This window comes from Bufo bufo, chromosome 1, assembly GCF_905171765.1.
Source record: "Bufo bufo chromosome 1, aBufBuf1.1, whole genome shotgun sequence".
NCBI classification, from domain to species: Eukaryota; Metazoa; Chordata; class Amphibia; order Anura; family Bufonidae; genus Bufo; species Bufo bufo.
In genome coordinates this window covers 676,525,071-676,543,549 of record NC_053389.1, presented here as the reverse complement: position 1 = coordinate 676,543,549, position 18,479 = coordinate 676,525,071, and the positions used below count along the sequence as shown (strand labels likewise).

General features: G+C 43.0%; 1 protein-coding gene across 12 annotated transcripts in view; it reads left to right on the top strand.

Moving 5' to 3' along the window:
• The window catches only part of PPIP5K1 (diphosphoinositol pentakisphosphate kinase 1), a 276,308-nt gene that overhangs the window by 57,163 nt on the left and 200,666 nt on the right, over window positions 1–18,479 (top strand). For all 12 annotated transcript variants that reach the window (XR_005775595.1, XM_040414088.1, XM_040414089.1 and 9 more), the window contains exons 3-8: window positions 856–1,051; window positions 2,369–2,459; window positions 4,675–4,760; window positions 5,023–5,177; window positions 10,884–10,985; window positions 11,071–11,232. Coding sequence is in view for 11 of the 12 variants with exons in the window: in XM_040414088.1 (XP_040270022.1) it covers window positions 856–1,051; window positions 2,369–2,459; window positions 4,675–4,760; window positions 5,023–5,177; window positions 10,884–10,985; window positions 11,071–11,232 (792 nt within the window). In the remaining variant the exon portion in view is untranslated. The remainder of the gene's footprint in view (window positions 1–855; window positions 1,052–2,368; window positions 2,460–4,674; window positions 4,761–5,022; window positions 5,178–10,883; window positions 10,986–11,070; window positions 11,233–18,479) is intronic.

The following is an 18,479-nucleotide window of genomic DNA, read 5'->3' as shown; positions in this document are numbered from 1 at the left end:
ACTTAAGCAGCAACTTTTCCAATTTCCAATATTTATCTAATTCTCAAAACTTTTGGCCACGACTGTAGATCCCCATTCATTGCTCTGCAAGATTTATATCAGGTTTGCAACTCAGGGGGTTGTCTCTCTTCTGCTACAACTCATGGGGCGTTTCCTTTCTGCTGCAGTTCTTGCCCTATCACAGGTCAGAAGGCAGTTGAAGGATGAAACTGATAATGTGTATCCACCTCAGCGAAGTTGACAGAGAAATTAGAGGAAAAAAAAACAGCAGGTGGCGCTATGCAGATTCATTTTATTGATTAACTCAGTGGCTGTACTAAATTTTTAATTACATGCAATTACAATAGTATTCGTATCCAGGTGCTGGTTTGAAAACTGAAGAATATTTTTTGTTGGACAAGCCCTTTAAGTCTAAAATTGGGGCTTAAATACATTTGAGGAACCTGAGTTGTCCTCCAGTCACACTTGTATATTTAGACGTAAATCCAAAATGTTTTTTAAAAAAATTGACATTTTCTGGAGATGTATTTTAGTGTGTTTGTTATGCCTTATTCACACAGTGTTCGATCAGTGATTTCCTTTAGTGAATGTAAGCCAAAATCAGGTGCGGCTCTAAACAAAACAAGTGCAGATCTTTCCCTTACATCTTATGTCTGTGGAGGCTCCACATCTGGTTTTGTCTGACGATCGCTGATGGACGTCACTGACCAAAACACTGACGTGTGATTGAGGCTTTAGAGGGGGTTAAACATATTATGGTCTTTTTCATGCAAGAAATAGAAATTTGGCTTTTTTCTCCTTCACATGTTTCTGCTGAGAATATTCTATTTATTAATGTCTATCCTTTAAATGCAGCCTCCAGAGCGTCAGATTGTGGTGGGAATTTGTGCCATGACCAAGAAGTCCAAGTCAAAGCCCATGACGCAAATTTTGGGGCGCCTGTGCAAGTTTGAGTACATCACTGTGGTTATCATGTCTGAAGACATTATCCTAAATGAGCCTGTGGAGAAGTGGCCCATTTGTGACTGCCTTATCTCTTTCCACTCCAAAGGTAATGTCTCCCCTGAGTCAGATCTCCTTTAATAATTAAATACATCTTTCCTGCTAATCGGTTAAATTGGCCAACTGTACATCTAATCGGGGGTATCTAGTAACGGCCTGTGAACTGTGAAGTGCCACTGCGAGCTGTTTTTCATGCTTGTATGCATGCACACATTGCTTTATGTTATTAGGACAGGCTGGCCTGCAGGAACTTCTTATCACCGTTCACTTTCTGTTCTTCTGATCCTTCAGATGAAAAAAAAAAAAACTGATCCGTTATTTTGAGCATCATTTATGATCAGTTAGCATCAACTTGTGTCTTTTCAGTCACAGATCAGTTATTTTTGAATGGAGAAAAAGTCCTGCATGCTGATTTCTGACGGAAGTGACACAAACTGATCATAACTGGTGCTAAAAAAAAAGACGAATCTGGTATTGTAAGTGCTGAAAGTAAGTAACTGAAGCTAACTGAGCACGACCGATGCTTAAAATAAAGGATCCGGGAAAAAAAATGGTGATGTGTACCCGACCTTATAGAGAAACAGCATAAAGTTATTAGAACAGTGAGAAAAGATTGAAAGAGTTTTCCCGAGAATTTTATACGGATGACCTATATCAAAGTCATCAATATCGAATCGGTGGGGGTCTGACATCCGGGACCCTCAACAGTCAGCTGTTTTGAGTGCCACCGCTTTCTCACAGCTTACCAAGCACAGAGCCATGCATTGTATAGCAGCTGTGCTTGGTATCGAGCTCAGCCCCATTCACTTTTATGGGGGTCAGCTGCTCCTAGACCACGTGACACATGAACATGACGTTGGAAAAGGAGAAAGAAGGCTGCGGCGCTACTGCTAGTATTGCTGCCGCCTTCTCAAACAGCTCATCGGTGGATAGGTCATCAGTAAAAAAAAAAAACTCTCGGAAAGCCCCTTTAAGGTCTTTGCCGAATCAGGCTTTGTTAGCTCATTGATCAAAACCCAACAAGCATGTATGGGTTGTATGGGAAAATCTTGATAAGTATCGATCATCATTTGCATTTACATGGAAGAATTATTGTTTGGTTTTGAATGGCAATTACTTTTGTGAAGACAAGCCGTATCTCAGTTTGACCCCTGATCGACAACTATGGACCTGCAGGTTCTGTGCTTGCAGTATTTGCTGCCGTACGACACACCTGTACATAAGGATTATGTCCATAGGAATCTCTGTTCTCATTCCTCATTGATAGATCTGCTTCAGCTCCAGTATAGATTCTGTTGTAGATGTACATACTGTGCTCAGTGGAAACAGTTTACATACATGTAACTAGCAATCCCTTTTCCCCTAGGATTTCCACTGGATAAAGCTTTTGCTTATTCAAAGCTCCGCAATCCATTATTGATCAACGACTTGGACATGCAGTATTTCATTCAGGACCGGTAGGTTATTGTGATCTTTAATTTACAACCACAATTCCTAAAAAGTTGGCTCGCTGTGTAAGGCTTCTTTCACACTCGTGTTTTGGCTTTCCATTTGTGAGATCCGTTCAGGGCTCTCACAAGCGGTCCAAAACGGATAAGTTTGCATTCTAATGCATTCTGAATGGAAAAGGATCTGCTCAGAATGCATCAGTTTGCCTCCGTTCTGCCTCCATTCCGCTTTGGAGACGGACACAAAAATGCTGCTTGCAGTGTTTTTGGTGTCCATCTGATGAAACTGAGCCAAATGGATCCATCCTGGCACACAATGTAACTCAATGGAGACGGATCCGTTTTCTATGACACAATCTGGCACAATATAAAACAGATCCGCCTTACATTGACTTTCATGGGTGTTCAAGACAGATCCGTCTAGCTTGTGTTAAAGATAATACAAATGGATCCGTTCTGAACGGATGCAGACAGTTGTATTATCTGAACGGATCCGTCCATGACTGAGCCGCACAAAACAAGAGTGTGCAAGTAGCCTAAGATGTAAATGAAAACAGGATGCATTTATTTTCAGATGTTGAAAGTTTAACATTTTACCATTTCATGAAAAAAATAAAAAACTTTAAAAAAAAAAAAATTATGGCAGCAACACATCTCAAGAAAGTTGGGACAGGGCCATGTCTACCATTATGTAGCATCCCCTTCTTTTAAAAAGAGTCTGCAAACATCTGGTACCTAAAGAGACTAATTATTATTCAGTGGATTCTTGCCTCCTGAATTTTGGTGCAGATTTGTCCCTTCTTGACACTGTGTCCGGACAAATGCCAATGGAAGCAATGGCGGGTGTCTGCTTGAGCGGGCCCACGGCATTCAGCGTGAAAACACAGAAGCAAAATCTGTCCCTTAGAATGAGTGACATGGGGCTTAAAGGGACTTTCCGAGTATTTTTTACTGATGATCTATCCTTTGGATAGGTCATCAGCATCTGATCGGTGGGGGTCCTCCACCTAGGACCTCAGCCAATCAGCTGTTTGAGAAGGCAGCGTTGCTCGCAGTAGTGAAGTGACCTTCTTCAGCTTTTCCTATACTGTGTGTTGTCACATTGTAGTGAATGGGGCTGAGCCCGATACCAAGCATAGCTATTATACAATGTGTGGCACTGTGCTTGGTGAGCATGGACAAGGCCTCGGGGAATACTGCGAACACCAGTGCCTTCTCAAACAACTGATAGGCAAAGGTCCCGGATGATAGGTCATCAGTACAAAACACTTGGCAAACCCATTTAAAGGGGTTATCCCATGACTAATTTAAAAAAAATGAAAATCAGACAACATATAGTACACTGCAACCTCTTTCTAACACATCTACAACCAGCCCTGTACCTCACATGGATCCAGAGATCTCCCCAGTCATTGCTAGATTTATATCAAGCTGACAGGTCAAGGGGAGTGTCTTTTCTGCTGCAGCTAAGTGGGCATGGCCCGGCTCTCCCTATCAAAGCTCAAAGGGAGTGTCTTTTCGGCCACAGCTTAGGGGGCGTGTCTCGGCTCTCCCTATCACAGCTCAGGAGGCAGTTAAAGGATGAAACTGAGCATGTGCGGCCTTCTCAGTGAGCCGGACCAAGAAATAAGAAAAACAACAAACTGCAGGTGGCGCTATATAGATACTTTTTTATTGAATAACTCACGGACTATACAAAATTTTTTATTACATGCAATTACAAAAGTGTTCAGGTCCAGGTGGTGGTTTGAAAACTAGAATATTTTTTTCATGGGACCACCCCTTTAAATTACTGAGTGTATGATGTATGTTGCATTCACTACATTGCAGCCAATTCAGAAAGTTGAACCCAAGAGTCTTTTTACATTGGAAGTCTTTCTGCCTATCATACACTCTGTTAAATAAAGATTGTTTTCCCATAACAAGTTCTTGCTTTCATTCTTGCTGTCTATGATTGTGATTGTGAGGGGCTGAGCAAGCTATCATTAATGTGATCACTTGTACCCCCCTCCTCTAATGCATTTTACATTATGTCCTGCCGACAATCATTTTTGTGACCTCCTAAAAGATGTCATCCACCAACAAACATGTAAAAGGCCCTTAAACATTGTTTTCCTTATACTTTAAGTACAGACAGAAGGTTGAAGTACTGACCACTGAAGTGAAGCATCCATTCTTTGCAGTCTAATGTCAAACTATTTTTTGTCTCCCTTTCTTCCTTTAGGAGGGAAGTATATCGCATTTTGCAGCAGGAAGGAATAGATCTTCCTCGATATGCTGTACTTAACAGAGATCCTGACAAACCAGATGGTGAGTTTACATTTCACATCATATATATGGCATCTGCTAACATTAGCTAAATGCTAACATTTTTTAAGTGGGAACAATTGCAGAAAAACTACTAGGTTCAAACTCCCACATTGTGTTCATCGATAGGGTATGCTCCCTGTTTATGGTCATAACACATGTGGCACTGGAGAAATAACTTGCACAGATTGGACTGCACGCCAGTATTGATGCCCCTTCCCCCTTGTGTAAAGAAATAAATGTTAACTGGAGGCTTTATTTACAGAATGTAACCTAGTGGAAGGTGAAGACCAGGTAGAAGTGAATGGAGAGATCTTCCCTAAACCCTTTGTAGAGAAGCCAGTTAGTGCTGAAGATCACAATGTATATATCTATTACCCAACATCGGCAGGAGGTGGCAGCCAGAGACTCTTCAGGAAGGTATGGAATTGGAAATGTAAAAGTTGCAGAGACTGTGGTTTCCTAGATGATGTTTTATCGTGTAAAACAATTCACATACTGCAATAAACTGGAACAAATCCAGCTTGTCTACATCTTCTGCATTTGCCTGCACCAGCATTACTTTCCATCCTTGTTATACCTTATTATCATTTATTTTATTAATTCCAGGGCAATGTACATGTTATTCGGGTTTACATGCATAGTATAAAACAAAAACACGTACAAACAGCATTGACTGACTAATGCTGGATTTCCATGGCCCGAATATTTGGTCGATTATCGGGAACGGATGTTCCTACAAAGGCCATCTAAAGGTGCTGCAGATCACCTGATGAACGAGCTCATTCATCGGGTGAAGTGATTAAAGGTGCAGACACCTCAATCATCGTTCCTGGGCAGCAGAACATACAGTCAAAACGGCACTTTGCTGCCCAGCGGCAATAAATTTGTATGGAGACAAGCTATAGCAGTAGCGATTGCTTTTCCTCATACTGTGGAGGTGATCGATGCATGTAAATTCAGCTCTTCACCCCCACTTAACCAGACGCTGACTGTCGGGAAGGAACATTTTGTTCCCAACAATCTGCTGCTCCTCGAGCTATGTAAATGCAGCTTTAGCGACAGGCACAGAGGGTGAGCAAATCCTGCCCCTGAGGGTGTACAAGGAAAGGGGAAGGGAACAGTAGGTGAGGGTAGAAACTGCTCACATGGCTCTGTAGTGGCAGCAGGCTATTGTAGATTGTAGGCTTTCCTGTAGAGGTGATCTTTGAGTTTCAAAGTAAGGAGGATGTACTTGATATAATGTTATAGATAATTGTATGATAAGCAGGAGAACAAAGAAGGAGGTCTTGTGAGGATTGGAGATTATCTGTTAGGTTTTATCTGGAGAGTTGGTCAGTGATGTAAGGAGTGGGCAGTTTGTGGATGGCCTTGCATCTTATTGATAGTATTTTTGGACTGAGTTCACTGGGCAATGGAGAGCCAGTGAAGGAATTGGCAGAGGGGGATTAAATGGACAGCTGAGTTTAGGATGGATTGGAGAGACAGAAGAGTGTTAGATTGGATGTCACAGAGGAGGATGTTGCAGTAGTCTAGGCAGGTGATGATGAGAGCATGTACCGTATTTTTCGCCCCATAAGACGCACTTTTTACCCCAAAAAAGTGGGCGGAAAATGCCCCTGCGTCTTATGGGGCGAATGCTTCTATTTTACATCGTATGAGCGGGGAGAGAGGAGGGGCTGGAGTCCAGGACTTGGGGTGGGCCCCGCTGCTCACTGCAGTATTTCTAAACATTACTCCTTAACCTGTTAATAAGTTTAACTAAAGCTGCGCTTTCTCCTGTATCAGTACTGTACTTACTAACAAGCTTCCATAGCAGGCAGACTGGACGGCAGCAGTAACGTCACTCACTGACGTAGTGCGCCTGCTCCTCCCACTTTGCCGGCGGAGCAGGCGCGCGACGTCAGTGAGTGAGGTTACTGCTGCCGTCTGCTCTGCCTGCTATGGAAGCTTGTTAGTAAGTACAGTACTGATACAGGGGAGAGCGCAGCTTTAGTTAAACTTATTAACAGGTTAAGGATTAATATTTATAAATACTGCGGTGAGCGGAGGGCCGGTTTATTGGTGGACACTGTTATGAGGGGGATCTGTGGATGACACATATATAGCAGTGTCACCCCATAACACCCCCACCCCATAACAGTGCCATCCACAGATCCCCCCACCCCATAGCAGTGCCATCCACAGATGCCCCTTCCCATAACAGTGCCATCCACAGATCCCCCACATGACAGTGCGATCCACAGATCCCCCACATGACAGTGCCATCCACAGATCCCCCACATGACAGTGCCATCCACAGATCCCTTCCATAACGGTGCGTCATCCACAAATCCCCCATAATAGTGTCATGCACAGTCCACCATGAGTTCAAAACCCACCAAAAGCACACCTTTTGGTTAAAAATATTATTTTTCTTATTTTCCTCCTCAAAAACCTAGGTGCGAAAAATACGGTACTAGCATTTTAGGCTACTTTCACACTCTCGTTTTGGCTTTCCGTTTGTGAGATCGTTCTAGGGCTCTCACAAGCGGTCCAGAACGGATCAGTTTTGCCCTAATGCATTCTGAATGGAAAAGGATCCGTTCAGAATGCATCAGTTTGCCTCCGATCAGTCTCCATTACGCTCTGGAGGCGGACACCAAAACGCTACCTGCAGCGTTCTGCTGTCCGCTTGACGAAACTGAGCCAAACAGATCCGTCATGGCACACAATGTAAGTCAATGGGGACGGATCCGTTTTCTCTGACACAATCTGGCACAATAGAAAACGGATCCGTCTCCCGTTGACTTTCAATGGAGTTCATGACGGATCCGTCTTGGCTATGTTACAGATAATACAAACGGATCCGTTCATGACGGATGCATGCGGTTGTATTATTGTAACGGATCCACCCAAAACGCGAGTGTGAAAGTAGCCTTAGTTGACTCATGGTTGAAGAACAAGTAGATACTAGATATATTTTTCAGTTGGAGGTGGCAGAAGATGTTAATGCCTTGGAGTGGTTTGAAGGACAAAGCAGAATCAAATGTCAAATCCCAAGGCGGCAGAATTGTGAGACTGGAGAATGCACGGTGCTATTAACTGTTATTGAAAAGTCTGGGGATAGGGGAAGGGGGGGCTGAATGACATGGGGCAAGGATGATAAAGTCTGTTTTATCCATGTTGAGTTTTAGAAAGTGAGAGGAGGAGGATATAGCTGATAGACACACAGCAGATAATTGCCTGTGTCTAATAGTCTCAAGTCAGGTTGCTACAGCAGTGCCAGACCTCCCTGACTGTTTCCTTAAGGACCTGGCAGAGCGCTTATACAATGAGAAAGCTGTACATCTGCACACTTTTAGTTCAAGGTATCCAGGTAGCAGGGAAATAAATCTCTTATTTAGTGTAGCTAAAGGGCCTATGATGTCACCAGTGGGAGGAGTCAGACCTCTAAGAAGAAGAGAACTACAGTGGGTACTGTACACTGAATTGGGATGTTTATTGTAATGTTGATACTACTATCCTGTGACCACACGCACCATTGCTGTTTTTTTTAATAGTCAAAAGATGACGTCATCTACCCTAGACTATTAAGGTTTGCGACATTGACCCCTCCACTTTATTAAACTGCCAGGGAAGTTTTAAGTATAAGAAAATATTTATTTTCTAATTTCCTATAGTCTAAACCTGGGGGGCATCTTATGGTCAGGTGTGTCTTAGGCCCCCTGCACACGATCAGGATTGCGTGCGGATTTTCCGCGCGGATTTGCGTGCGGAAAATCCGCACCGTAGGTCATGTCCATTGTATTCTATGAGAATTTGAAATTCTCAATGCACACGATGCGGATTTTTTCCGCGCGGATTTTGACCTGCGGTGCGGATTTTAAAATCCGCGACATGTCAATTAATTTTTTTTTTCCTGACCGGATTTTCTTCATTCACTTAGTGAAATCCGCATGCGGAAAATCCGCACCGAATCCGCACCAAATCCGCACGCAAATCCGTATGCAAATCCGCACCAATTAATGCGGATTGACCGCACGGATTTGCCTGCGGATTTCAGTGCGGATTCTCCGCACATGAATCCTGATCGTGTGCATGTAGCCTCATAGTCTGAAAAATATGTTTCAAGTACTCAGTGATGTACAGTGACATGACAGGATTCGGCATCTGTCCTCTGCAGCCAATCGCTGTCCTCAGTCTTGCTGGAGGCTGCTGAGGACAGTGATTGGTTGCAGCGGCCACGTGCCATATCCAGCCACGTCACCCATGCTGTTTGAAAACAAATAGCGGCAAGAGGGCTTGAGGAGTGCTGTATTAAGGGATGAGGATATGATTTACCGTATTTTTCGCCCTATAAGACGCACCGGCCCATAAGACGCACCTAGGTTTTTGAGGAGGAAAATAAGAAATAAAATATTTTGAACCAATAGGTGTGCTTTTGGTGGGTTTTGAACTAATTGTGGTCTGTGGATGGCACACTGTTATGGGGGATCTGTGGATGGCGAACTGTTATGGGGGATCTGTGGGTGACGCACTGTTATGGGGGATCTGTGGGTGACGCACTGTTATGGGGGATCTGTGGGTGACGCACTGTTATGGGGGATCTGTGGGTGACGCACTGTTATGGGGGATCTGTGGGTGACGCACTGTTATGGGGGATCTGTGGGTGACGCACTGTTATGGGGGATCTGTGGGTGACGCACTGTTATGGGGGATCTGTGGGTGACGCACTGTTATGGGGGATCTGTGGGTGACGCACTGTTATGGGGGATCTGTGGGTGACGCACTGTTATGGGGGATCTGTGGGTGACGCACTGTTATGGGGGATCTGTGGGTGACACTTATGGGGGATCTGTGGGTGGCTCTTATTGGGGTCTCTGGATGGCACTGTTATGGGGATCTGTGTATGACACTGTTATGGGGGGGATCTGTGGATGACACATATATAGCATCTTATGCTATGTGTCATCCACAGATCCCCTCCATAACAGTGTCCCTGTAGTGAATGACCCTCAATACAAGGGGTGGGGGTCGCATCTGCTTTTATAATGACAGCGGGGCCCGTGCAGTGACTGTATTCCACTACACGGGCCCCGCTCACTGTATAATTGTATCTGTATTCTGTAATAGTTAATTGTGTATATAATGTAATCGCATAATCAGCGCTCCTTACAACTACAAGCGCTCTGTAGGTAGCAGAGAGGAGGGAGGAGGCAGGCCGGGAGGACGGGCGCTGGCAGCGTGAGTCACTACGTCATGCGCCCACGCCGCCTGCTTCATTCATAAAGTGGGCGGCGCAGGCGCGTGACGTAGTGAGTGAAGCGCCGCCCGCCCGTCCTCCCGGCCTGCCTCCTCCCTCCTCTCTGCTACCTACAGAGCGCTTGTAGTTGTAAGTAGCGCTGATTATGCGATTACATTATATACACAATTAACTATTACAGAATACAGATACGATTATACAGTGAGCGGGGCCGGTGTAGTAGAATACAGTCACTGCACGGGCCCCGCTGTCATTATAAATGCAGATACCGGCCCCCAGCCCCTCCTCCCTCACAGCTGATACACCCGCCGCGTGGCATCGCGGCGGGTGTATCATTGAAAATACGGCAAAATCAGCAGCATTCGCCCCATAAGACGCACTGCTATTTTCCCCCCACTTTTGGGCGAAAAATACGGTATTTATTTTTTAAAATTTAACACATTGTAGGGGTTGTCCGAGATTTTTAATTATCTTTGATGACCCCATTGTTTTCAGGAAAAAACCCTTTACAAATGGAATGGAATCAAACAGAGTTTATTAAAAAAATGACTCTTCATTGTGCAGTGTATTTGCTTTATTTACATAAGACCAGACTTCCCCTTTTTAAAGTTAAAGTAATCATGCAGAGTTGAACCTTGATTTCACTCCCCTCAATACAGATTGCCTGATCTGTTGCATGACTTACAGAAATAGCGCCCAATGGACCCCATCGACTATAATGAGGTCCATCAGATTTCCATTTGTGGGACCTGATCTTTTAACTAATAAAATAGCATAGCATTTTTACCAAAATCTGCAACTCTTGGCAGAGCCTCCAACACCGATGTGTACGAGGTCTGTAATATTTTGTATGGGTTTTACATTGTTGATTTTCATTACAGATTGGCAGTCGCAGCAGTGTTTATTCTCCAGAGAGCAGTGTTAGGAAGACCGGATCTTATATTTATGAAGAATTCATGCCAACTGATGGGACTGATGTTAAGGTATGAAGTGATGCATGTATCTTGCTTATTGTAATGCTGACCGTCAGGAAAAACCTAACCTTGTTAATCTTTACATGTCGTTTAGGTATATACCGTTGGTCCAGATTACGCCCATGCGGAGGCCCGCAAGTCTCCAGCTTTGGATGGAAAAGTGGAGCGTGACAGTGAGGGGAAGGAAATCCGTTATCCGGTCATGTTGACTGCCATGGAAAAACTGGTTGCTCGTAAAGTATGTTTGGCTTTTAAGGTAAGTGCAGTATTTCCAGTTATGTTTTTATGAATTGTTATCACCTAAAGTAGCACTCCCACACAACTTTTTATTCTCTGACCTGTTAGAAGGGTACATGATGTAAACTATAGTGAGTTATCCCCTCCCTTCTTATCTTCACCTGTGTCATTTGATCTGATTTTCTATTGACACAGGACGGAGAATAAAAAGGTCTGAGAATAAAAAATTTGTGCTGCTTTAATGTGGAGAACTACAGAATTGAAAGTTATGTACTTGTGGTGGAGTAACCATAGGCGGTGCACTGGCCTTAATGCCTGAGGGATCCCAAATGCAGCATGTACTAGGGAGATCATGTCAAACTAATCTTATAGATTTTTTTTGATTGGGTGACTAAAATAATAGATGGCGGAGGTGCAGTAGACATCGCATATCTAGACTTTAGTAAGGCTTTTGATACTGTCCCACATAGAAGGCTTATCAATAAATTGCAGTCTTTGGGCTTGGACTCCCATATTGTTGAATGGATTAGGCAGTGGCTGAGGGACAGACAACAGAGGGTTGTAGTCAATGGAGTATATTCAGTCCATGGTCTTGTTACCAGTGGGGTACCTCAGGGATCTGTTCTGGGACCCATATTGTTTAATATCTTTATCAGCTAAATTGCAGAAGGCCTCGATGGTAAGGTGTGTCTTTTTGCTGATGACACAAAGATTTGTAACAGGGTTGATGTTCCTGGAGGGAAAACTAGAGGAATGGTCAAAAATCTGGCAACTAAAATTTAATGTTGATAAGTGCATTGGGTAAAAAACCCAAGAGCAGAATATAAAATCAGTGGTATCTGCCGACACATTCTATATTTGTTGTAGTAGTAGTAGTAGTAGTAGTAATAGTACTTAAAAAGGCAAGCATTTGGATGTAAAAGACCTTGTACAGATTTTGCTTCAGGGTTCAGGAGCTTCAAGCTACTCATCTGGCTCCTAGCTATAAGTGCCAATATACCGTCTATAGATGTAACCCGAACCTTCATTTGGCTGACGGCTATCTCTCCTGACTTTCCCAGATATATACACATTTTGCTTAGGTGGGCATATATGTGTTTTCAATACGGAGAGAGGAGGGAACAAACGGATCATGTATTGAAATGCAACATGCCCATTAATTCCGGGGGCTTCCCATACACATTAGATGATTAGGTTGTTGGCCTGTTGCACTGAAATTGGTGGCTGTGTCTGACAATACCTAATGTGTATGGGGGCCTTAAGTTTTCCTTGATGGGGCAGAGGAGTCGAATTAATGGTGAATAAGGCAGAAGAAACAATAAATGTCTGACATGTGGTTAGCTTACCTGGTATGCCCCATCTTTGTTATATTTTCATTAAAAGATTTTTTTCAAGACTTTATAACTCTCTGGATAGGTCATCATTCTCTGATCGGTGGGGGCCCCTGTTTGAGAAGCCACCATCACTCTTGTGTACAGTGTTTAGGACATGGTCAGATATCATAGTCAAGTATCAGAATAATGCCAGTGTGGCACCTGACTGTGGCACCTGACTGTGGCTTTGATATTTGACTCTAACATCTGAGTTTGACTTATGCTCTTCATAGGTCAGGGTAGAAGTGAGAATGATATATATATATATATACAGTACAGACCAAAAGTTTGGACACACCTTCTCATTCAAAGAGTTTTCTTTATTTTCATGACCTATGAAAATTGTAGATTCACACTGAAGGCATCAAAACTATGAATTAACACATGTGGAATTATATACATAACAAACAAGTGTGAAACAACAGAAAATATGTCATATTCTAGGTTCTTTAAAGTAGCCGCCTTTTGCTTTGATTACTGCTTTGCATTCTCTTGATGAGCTTCAAGAGGTAGTCCCCTGAAATTGTTTTCACTTCACAGGTGTGCCCTGTCAGGTTTAATAAGTGGGATGTCTTGCCTTATAAATGGGGTTGGGACCATCAGTTGCGTTGAGGAGAAGTCAGGTGGATACACAGCTGATAGTCCTACTGAATAGACTGTTAGAATTTGTATTATGGCAAGAAAAAAGCAGCTAAGTAAAGAAAAACGAGTGGCCATCATTACTTTAAGAAATGAAGGTCAGTCAGTCAGCCGAAAAATTGGGAAAACTTTGAAAGTAAGGGCTATTTGACCATGAAGGAGAGTGATGGGGTGCTGCGCCAGATGACCTGGCCTCCACAGTCACCGGACCTGAACCCAATCGAGATGGTTTGGGGTGAGCTGGACCGCAGAGTGAAGGCAAAAGGGCCAACAAGTGCTAAGCATCTCTGGGAACTCCTTCAAGACTGTTGGAAGACCATTTCAGGTGACTACCTCTTGAAGCTCATCAAGAGAATGAAAAAATCACAGAAAAAACTAAGATAAAAACATCCTGCACGGTATGATATACAAATGTGCGGATGTCCCTGGCCATATTATTGAAGAAAACCACAGAAATAAGATAATAATGCACTTAGTAAAGTAGATGCAAGCATTATATATGGACAAAGTCCTCACTCTGATATGATAATATCTGAGACACTTAGTCAATATATTTTGATCAAAACACATCTAAGCCCGCCTACCAAGCGCCAAGGTGGTCTCAGGTCAGACGGGTCCTACGCTAAACCTACCTAAGCCATTGGGCTTCTATGTTCAGGAGCGCAGACGCCGCACATATGGTGTGCTGCTCCTAGTCACCTCCATGTGCATCAAGCAACCAACTCCCAAGATAAAATAGGTGCGCATTCACACTTGAAGGTGCCACTCCCTCAAGCAAATACTACATAGACCAAAAAATCACAGAAAAAACTAAGATAAAAACATCCTGCACGGTATGATATACAAATGTGCGGATGTCCCTGGCCATATTATTGAAGTAAACCTCATCAAGAGAATGCCAATCAGTAATCAAAGCAAAAGGTGGCTACTTTGAAGAACCTAGAATATGACATATTTTTAGTTGTTTCACACTTGTTTGTTATGTATATAATTCCACATGTGTTAATTCATAGTTTTGATGCCTTCATAGTCATGAAAATAAAGAAAACTCTTTGAATGAGAAGGTGTGTCCAAACTTTTGGTCTGTACTGTATAATACTGTGATATGTCAGCTTATAGCATTTCAGACACAAAGCTATTTAGCATAGAAATACACAGTACCGTGTGTATGTGTGTGTGTGTATATACATATATATATATATATATATATATATATACACACACACACACGGTACTGTGTATTTCTATGCTAAATAGCTTTGTCTGAAATGCTATAAGCTGACATATCACAGTATTATATGAGCGCATAGCTTATTGGTTAGGTTGCTGGTTTGTACTCTGGAGTTTTTGGGTTCAGGACCCAATAGAAACCTTAAAATGACAAGTTAATGTTTTTAAACATTAGATAAGAGACAAATTCAAGTGATGTGTGACCCTGATGTCTGACTCTCCTGACTAGTCAGCATTGCAATGACTTTTAGGTTCATTATACTTTTAATATGCTGAATCACATAGATGAAGAAAATCCTTCAGGTTGCTGTTTAAACCTATAGCTCAGTGGTTTAGACGGTTGCCTCACATGCAGTGTTCTTGGGTTCAAAACCTCTATTAGTCTTTACATTTTTTTTTTACATTTTATTGAGCCCTAGAAAAGAGACAAATTGATGAAAGTTATGTGTGACCCTGATGTCTGACTCTCCTGACTAGTTAACGTCGCAATGACTTTTAGGTTTACTGTGTATTTGTCTTCTGAATCACATAGCTAGAGAAAATCACTACCTAACAATAGGTAGACCTGTAGCTAACTGGTGGATTGCCTGACTCTCATGCAGTGTCCTAGGGTTTAAAACCCAATAATGGCCAAGGAAAAAAAAAGAAGCTTGGATTAATTTTATTTTTTTAACATAAAACAGATGACAGAATACTGTAAGTAGACCTTTTTTATTTTATTAAAGGGCTTCTGTCACCCCACTAAAGTCATTATATATTTTTTTGGCTACTTTAAATTCCTTATACTGCGATATATCAATCTATAATGCTCTTGCTCATTTTCGTTCAATAGTTTAATAAAAAAAACTGACTTTTATAATATGTAAATTACCTCTCTACCAGCAAGTAGGGCGGGTACTTGCTGGTAGCAGCCACATCCTCCTCTCATAAAGACGCCCCCTCCTCTGTTGATTGACAGGGCCAGCAAACGCGCTCGTCCTCTGACTGGCCCTGTCTGCAATTCATATCCCGCGCCTGTCTTCATTCGGCGCAGGCGCTCTGAGAGAAGGACGCTAGCCTCCTCAGTGCGCCTGCGCCGATGACGTCTTCTCTTTCGGTGACGTCATCGGCGCAGGCGCACTGAGGGAGTGCTGCGGAGGCGAGCCTCCTTCTTCTCTCAGAGCGCCTGCGCCGAATGAAGACAGGCGCGGGATTTGAATTGCAGACAGGGCCAGTCAGAGGACGAGCGCGTTCGCTGGCCCTGTCAATCAACATGAGGAGGGGGCGTCTTTATGAGAGGAGGATGCGGCTGCTACCAGCAAGTAGCCGCCCTACTTGCTGGTAGAGAGGTAATTTACATATTATAAAAGTCTGTTTTTTGATTAAACTACTGAACAAAAATGAGTAAGAGCATTATAGATTGATATATCGCAGTATAAGGAATTTAAAGGGATTCTGTCATCAGAATTTCGGCCTATAACCTAAACATATGGCGAGGTCCCTACTAATACACAGAATCCTAAAGTGACCCTATCAAATGCGCCTGTGGCTCTATAATCATATAAAACAGGTTTATATAACCTGTCACTCACGTCACAAATGTGTCCAAGGGGACGTCTCACGATGCAGGGTGCCCGGCTGCAGCCATCTCCTTTCGGTGCCCAGCGCCGCCTTCTGAATTGAAATCTCCGCCCTCCCTTCCATTAGAGCCGCCTACCTCAGTTCATCGTTCACTCCTGGCAGCGGCCTCGTTATGCGGAGTGCGCATGCGCCGGCCGGCGCACTTCGCTAGAACCTGCACAACAAGACATAGAACTGACAGATAACTAGACCCTATGAAGACGCTGTTACATAGCGGTCCTAGTGAGAGCTGCACACATGGACTAAAATGTCCTCCCTCTGGAGAACCAAGATGACCAGGCTACAAGACAAGGCAGGCAAAGAACATGTTACACCCTCTTACTGAAGGTAAAACATAAACAGGACAGGATTAGAAGCAGTTAAGCACTGCCAGACTGACGTGAACAAGGATACAGGCAAAACATGGTAAAACAGCAGACCGACATGAAAGCAAGGAAACATCAATACTTTACCAGGCGACACAACTGATGGCAAAACCCCCTCTGGGCCAGCAGCAAAGGTGCTGCACCTAGCAAGGCTCAAGGACACAAACACAGGCAACAGTGAGCAAACAGAGGACCACAGCCCCAAGCAACCAGCATACAGAGGAATCTGCCTGCAGCCAGTACGCGAGAGAGAAGGCAGCCAGCCTACACGGCCACAACTGTCAAAGTGAACCGCACTGTGACATCCCAATATAGAAGAAACGATTCATGAATGTAAATACTGCCTTCATCTCCGCTGACGATCATGCAGTTATCGGAAACATTTGGTTCCTTGAACTTTCTTCTAAATAATCTGCAGAATCATCTGTACCTGTAAATGAACTGTCAATTTGTACAACTCCTTAAGACAACGTTCCTGCGCAGTTTACTAGCTATTTTACCTTGTTAGAGGTCTCCCTACATAACAAAAGCAATACATACCTTCTTCCAGTTCCTTTTTTATTTCATCGTATTTCGATAACACATCTGATTTTCTATCCATGGTTTCAAAGTCTGTTTAAAAATATTACAATAAAAACCATAATGAAGCAACTATAGGACTGTGATTTAACAAACTGCATGTCATTTGTACAACATACAACAATGGTGGTGTTTATTGCATCAGTCAAAAAAAAAAATATATTTTTTTTGTAATTTTTTAAGATAATAGTTTACAATGAATTATTAAATGCAATAAAAATGTCTTGCTTTCTGTGGATTGATGTTGTGCTTTATTATGGTTTCTCGCTGTGTGTTAAATTGGTTCTCCAGGTTCAGGGCTGAACCCAGATATAAGCTTTTTTTTATTCTTTTACTATATACAGTACAGACCAAAAGTTTGGACACACCTTCTCATTCAAAGAGTTTTCTTTATTTTCATGACTATGAAAATTGTAGATTCGCACTGAAGGCATCAAAACTATGGCATCCACACATGTGGAATTATATACATAACAAACAAGTGTGAAACAACTGAAAATATGTCATATTCTAGGTTCTTCAAAGTAGCCACCTTTTGCTTTGATTACTGCTTTGCACACTCTTGGCATTCTCTTGATGAGCTTCAAGAGGTAGTCCCCTGAAATTGTTTTCACTTCACAGGTGTGCCCTGTCAGGTTTAATAAGTGGAATTTCTTGCCTTATAAATGGGGTTGGGACCATCAGTTGCGTTGAGGAGAAGTCAGGTGGATACACAGCTGATAGTCCTACTGAATAGACTGTTAGAATTTGTATTATGGCAAGAAAAAAGCAACTAAGTAAAGAAAAACGAGTGGCCATCATTACTTTAAGAAATGAAGGTCAGTCAGTCAGCCGAAAAATTGGGAAAACTTTAAAAGTAAGGGCTATTTGACCATGAAGGAGAGTGATGGGGTGCTGCGCCAGATTACCTGGCCTCCACAGTCACCGGACCTGAACCCAATCGAGATGGTTTGGGCTGAGCTGGACCGCAGAGTCAAAGAGAAATGCAGTATACAGATGAGAGTGACTGCATATGGGACGCCAACTAACCTGGTGTGCCCTCCTTGTTTAAATACACCTCGGTTCCCGCCGCTGCCGTCAGTAATGGAGGCCAATGAGCGTGCTTGCCCGCCTGCACGTGAGCGCAGCGCATGCGCTCATCACGGAATGGAAACGAGGCCTGCAGCGCAGAAAGAGTGCCAGATACAAAACGCACTCCTGCGCATGCGCGAACTCGCATTAGATGTCGCGAGATCGCGGAGGCTGTACAGAACAGCAAGAAAAATAAGAAGCAATTAAGGTATCGATTGCTTCTTAATATTCAGCGAAGTACAGTCGATCGGACAAACGAGAGTACGGCTGAATATACTGAACCACAAACGGTTCTAATTTAAAGATATTTGTGGCCATTTATCCTATGTTGGATAGGTACAGCTAAAGGATAGAGATACAAACAGTGCACCTCATGACCATATGACTGA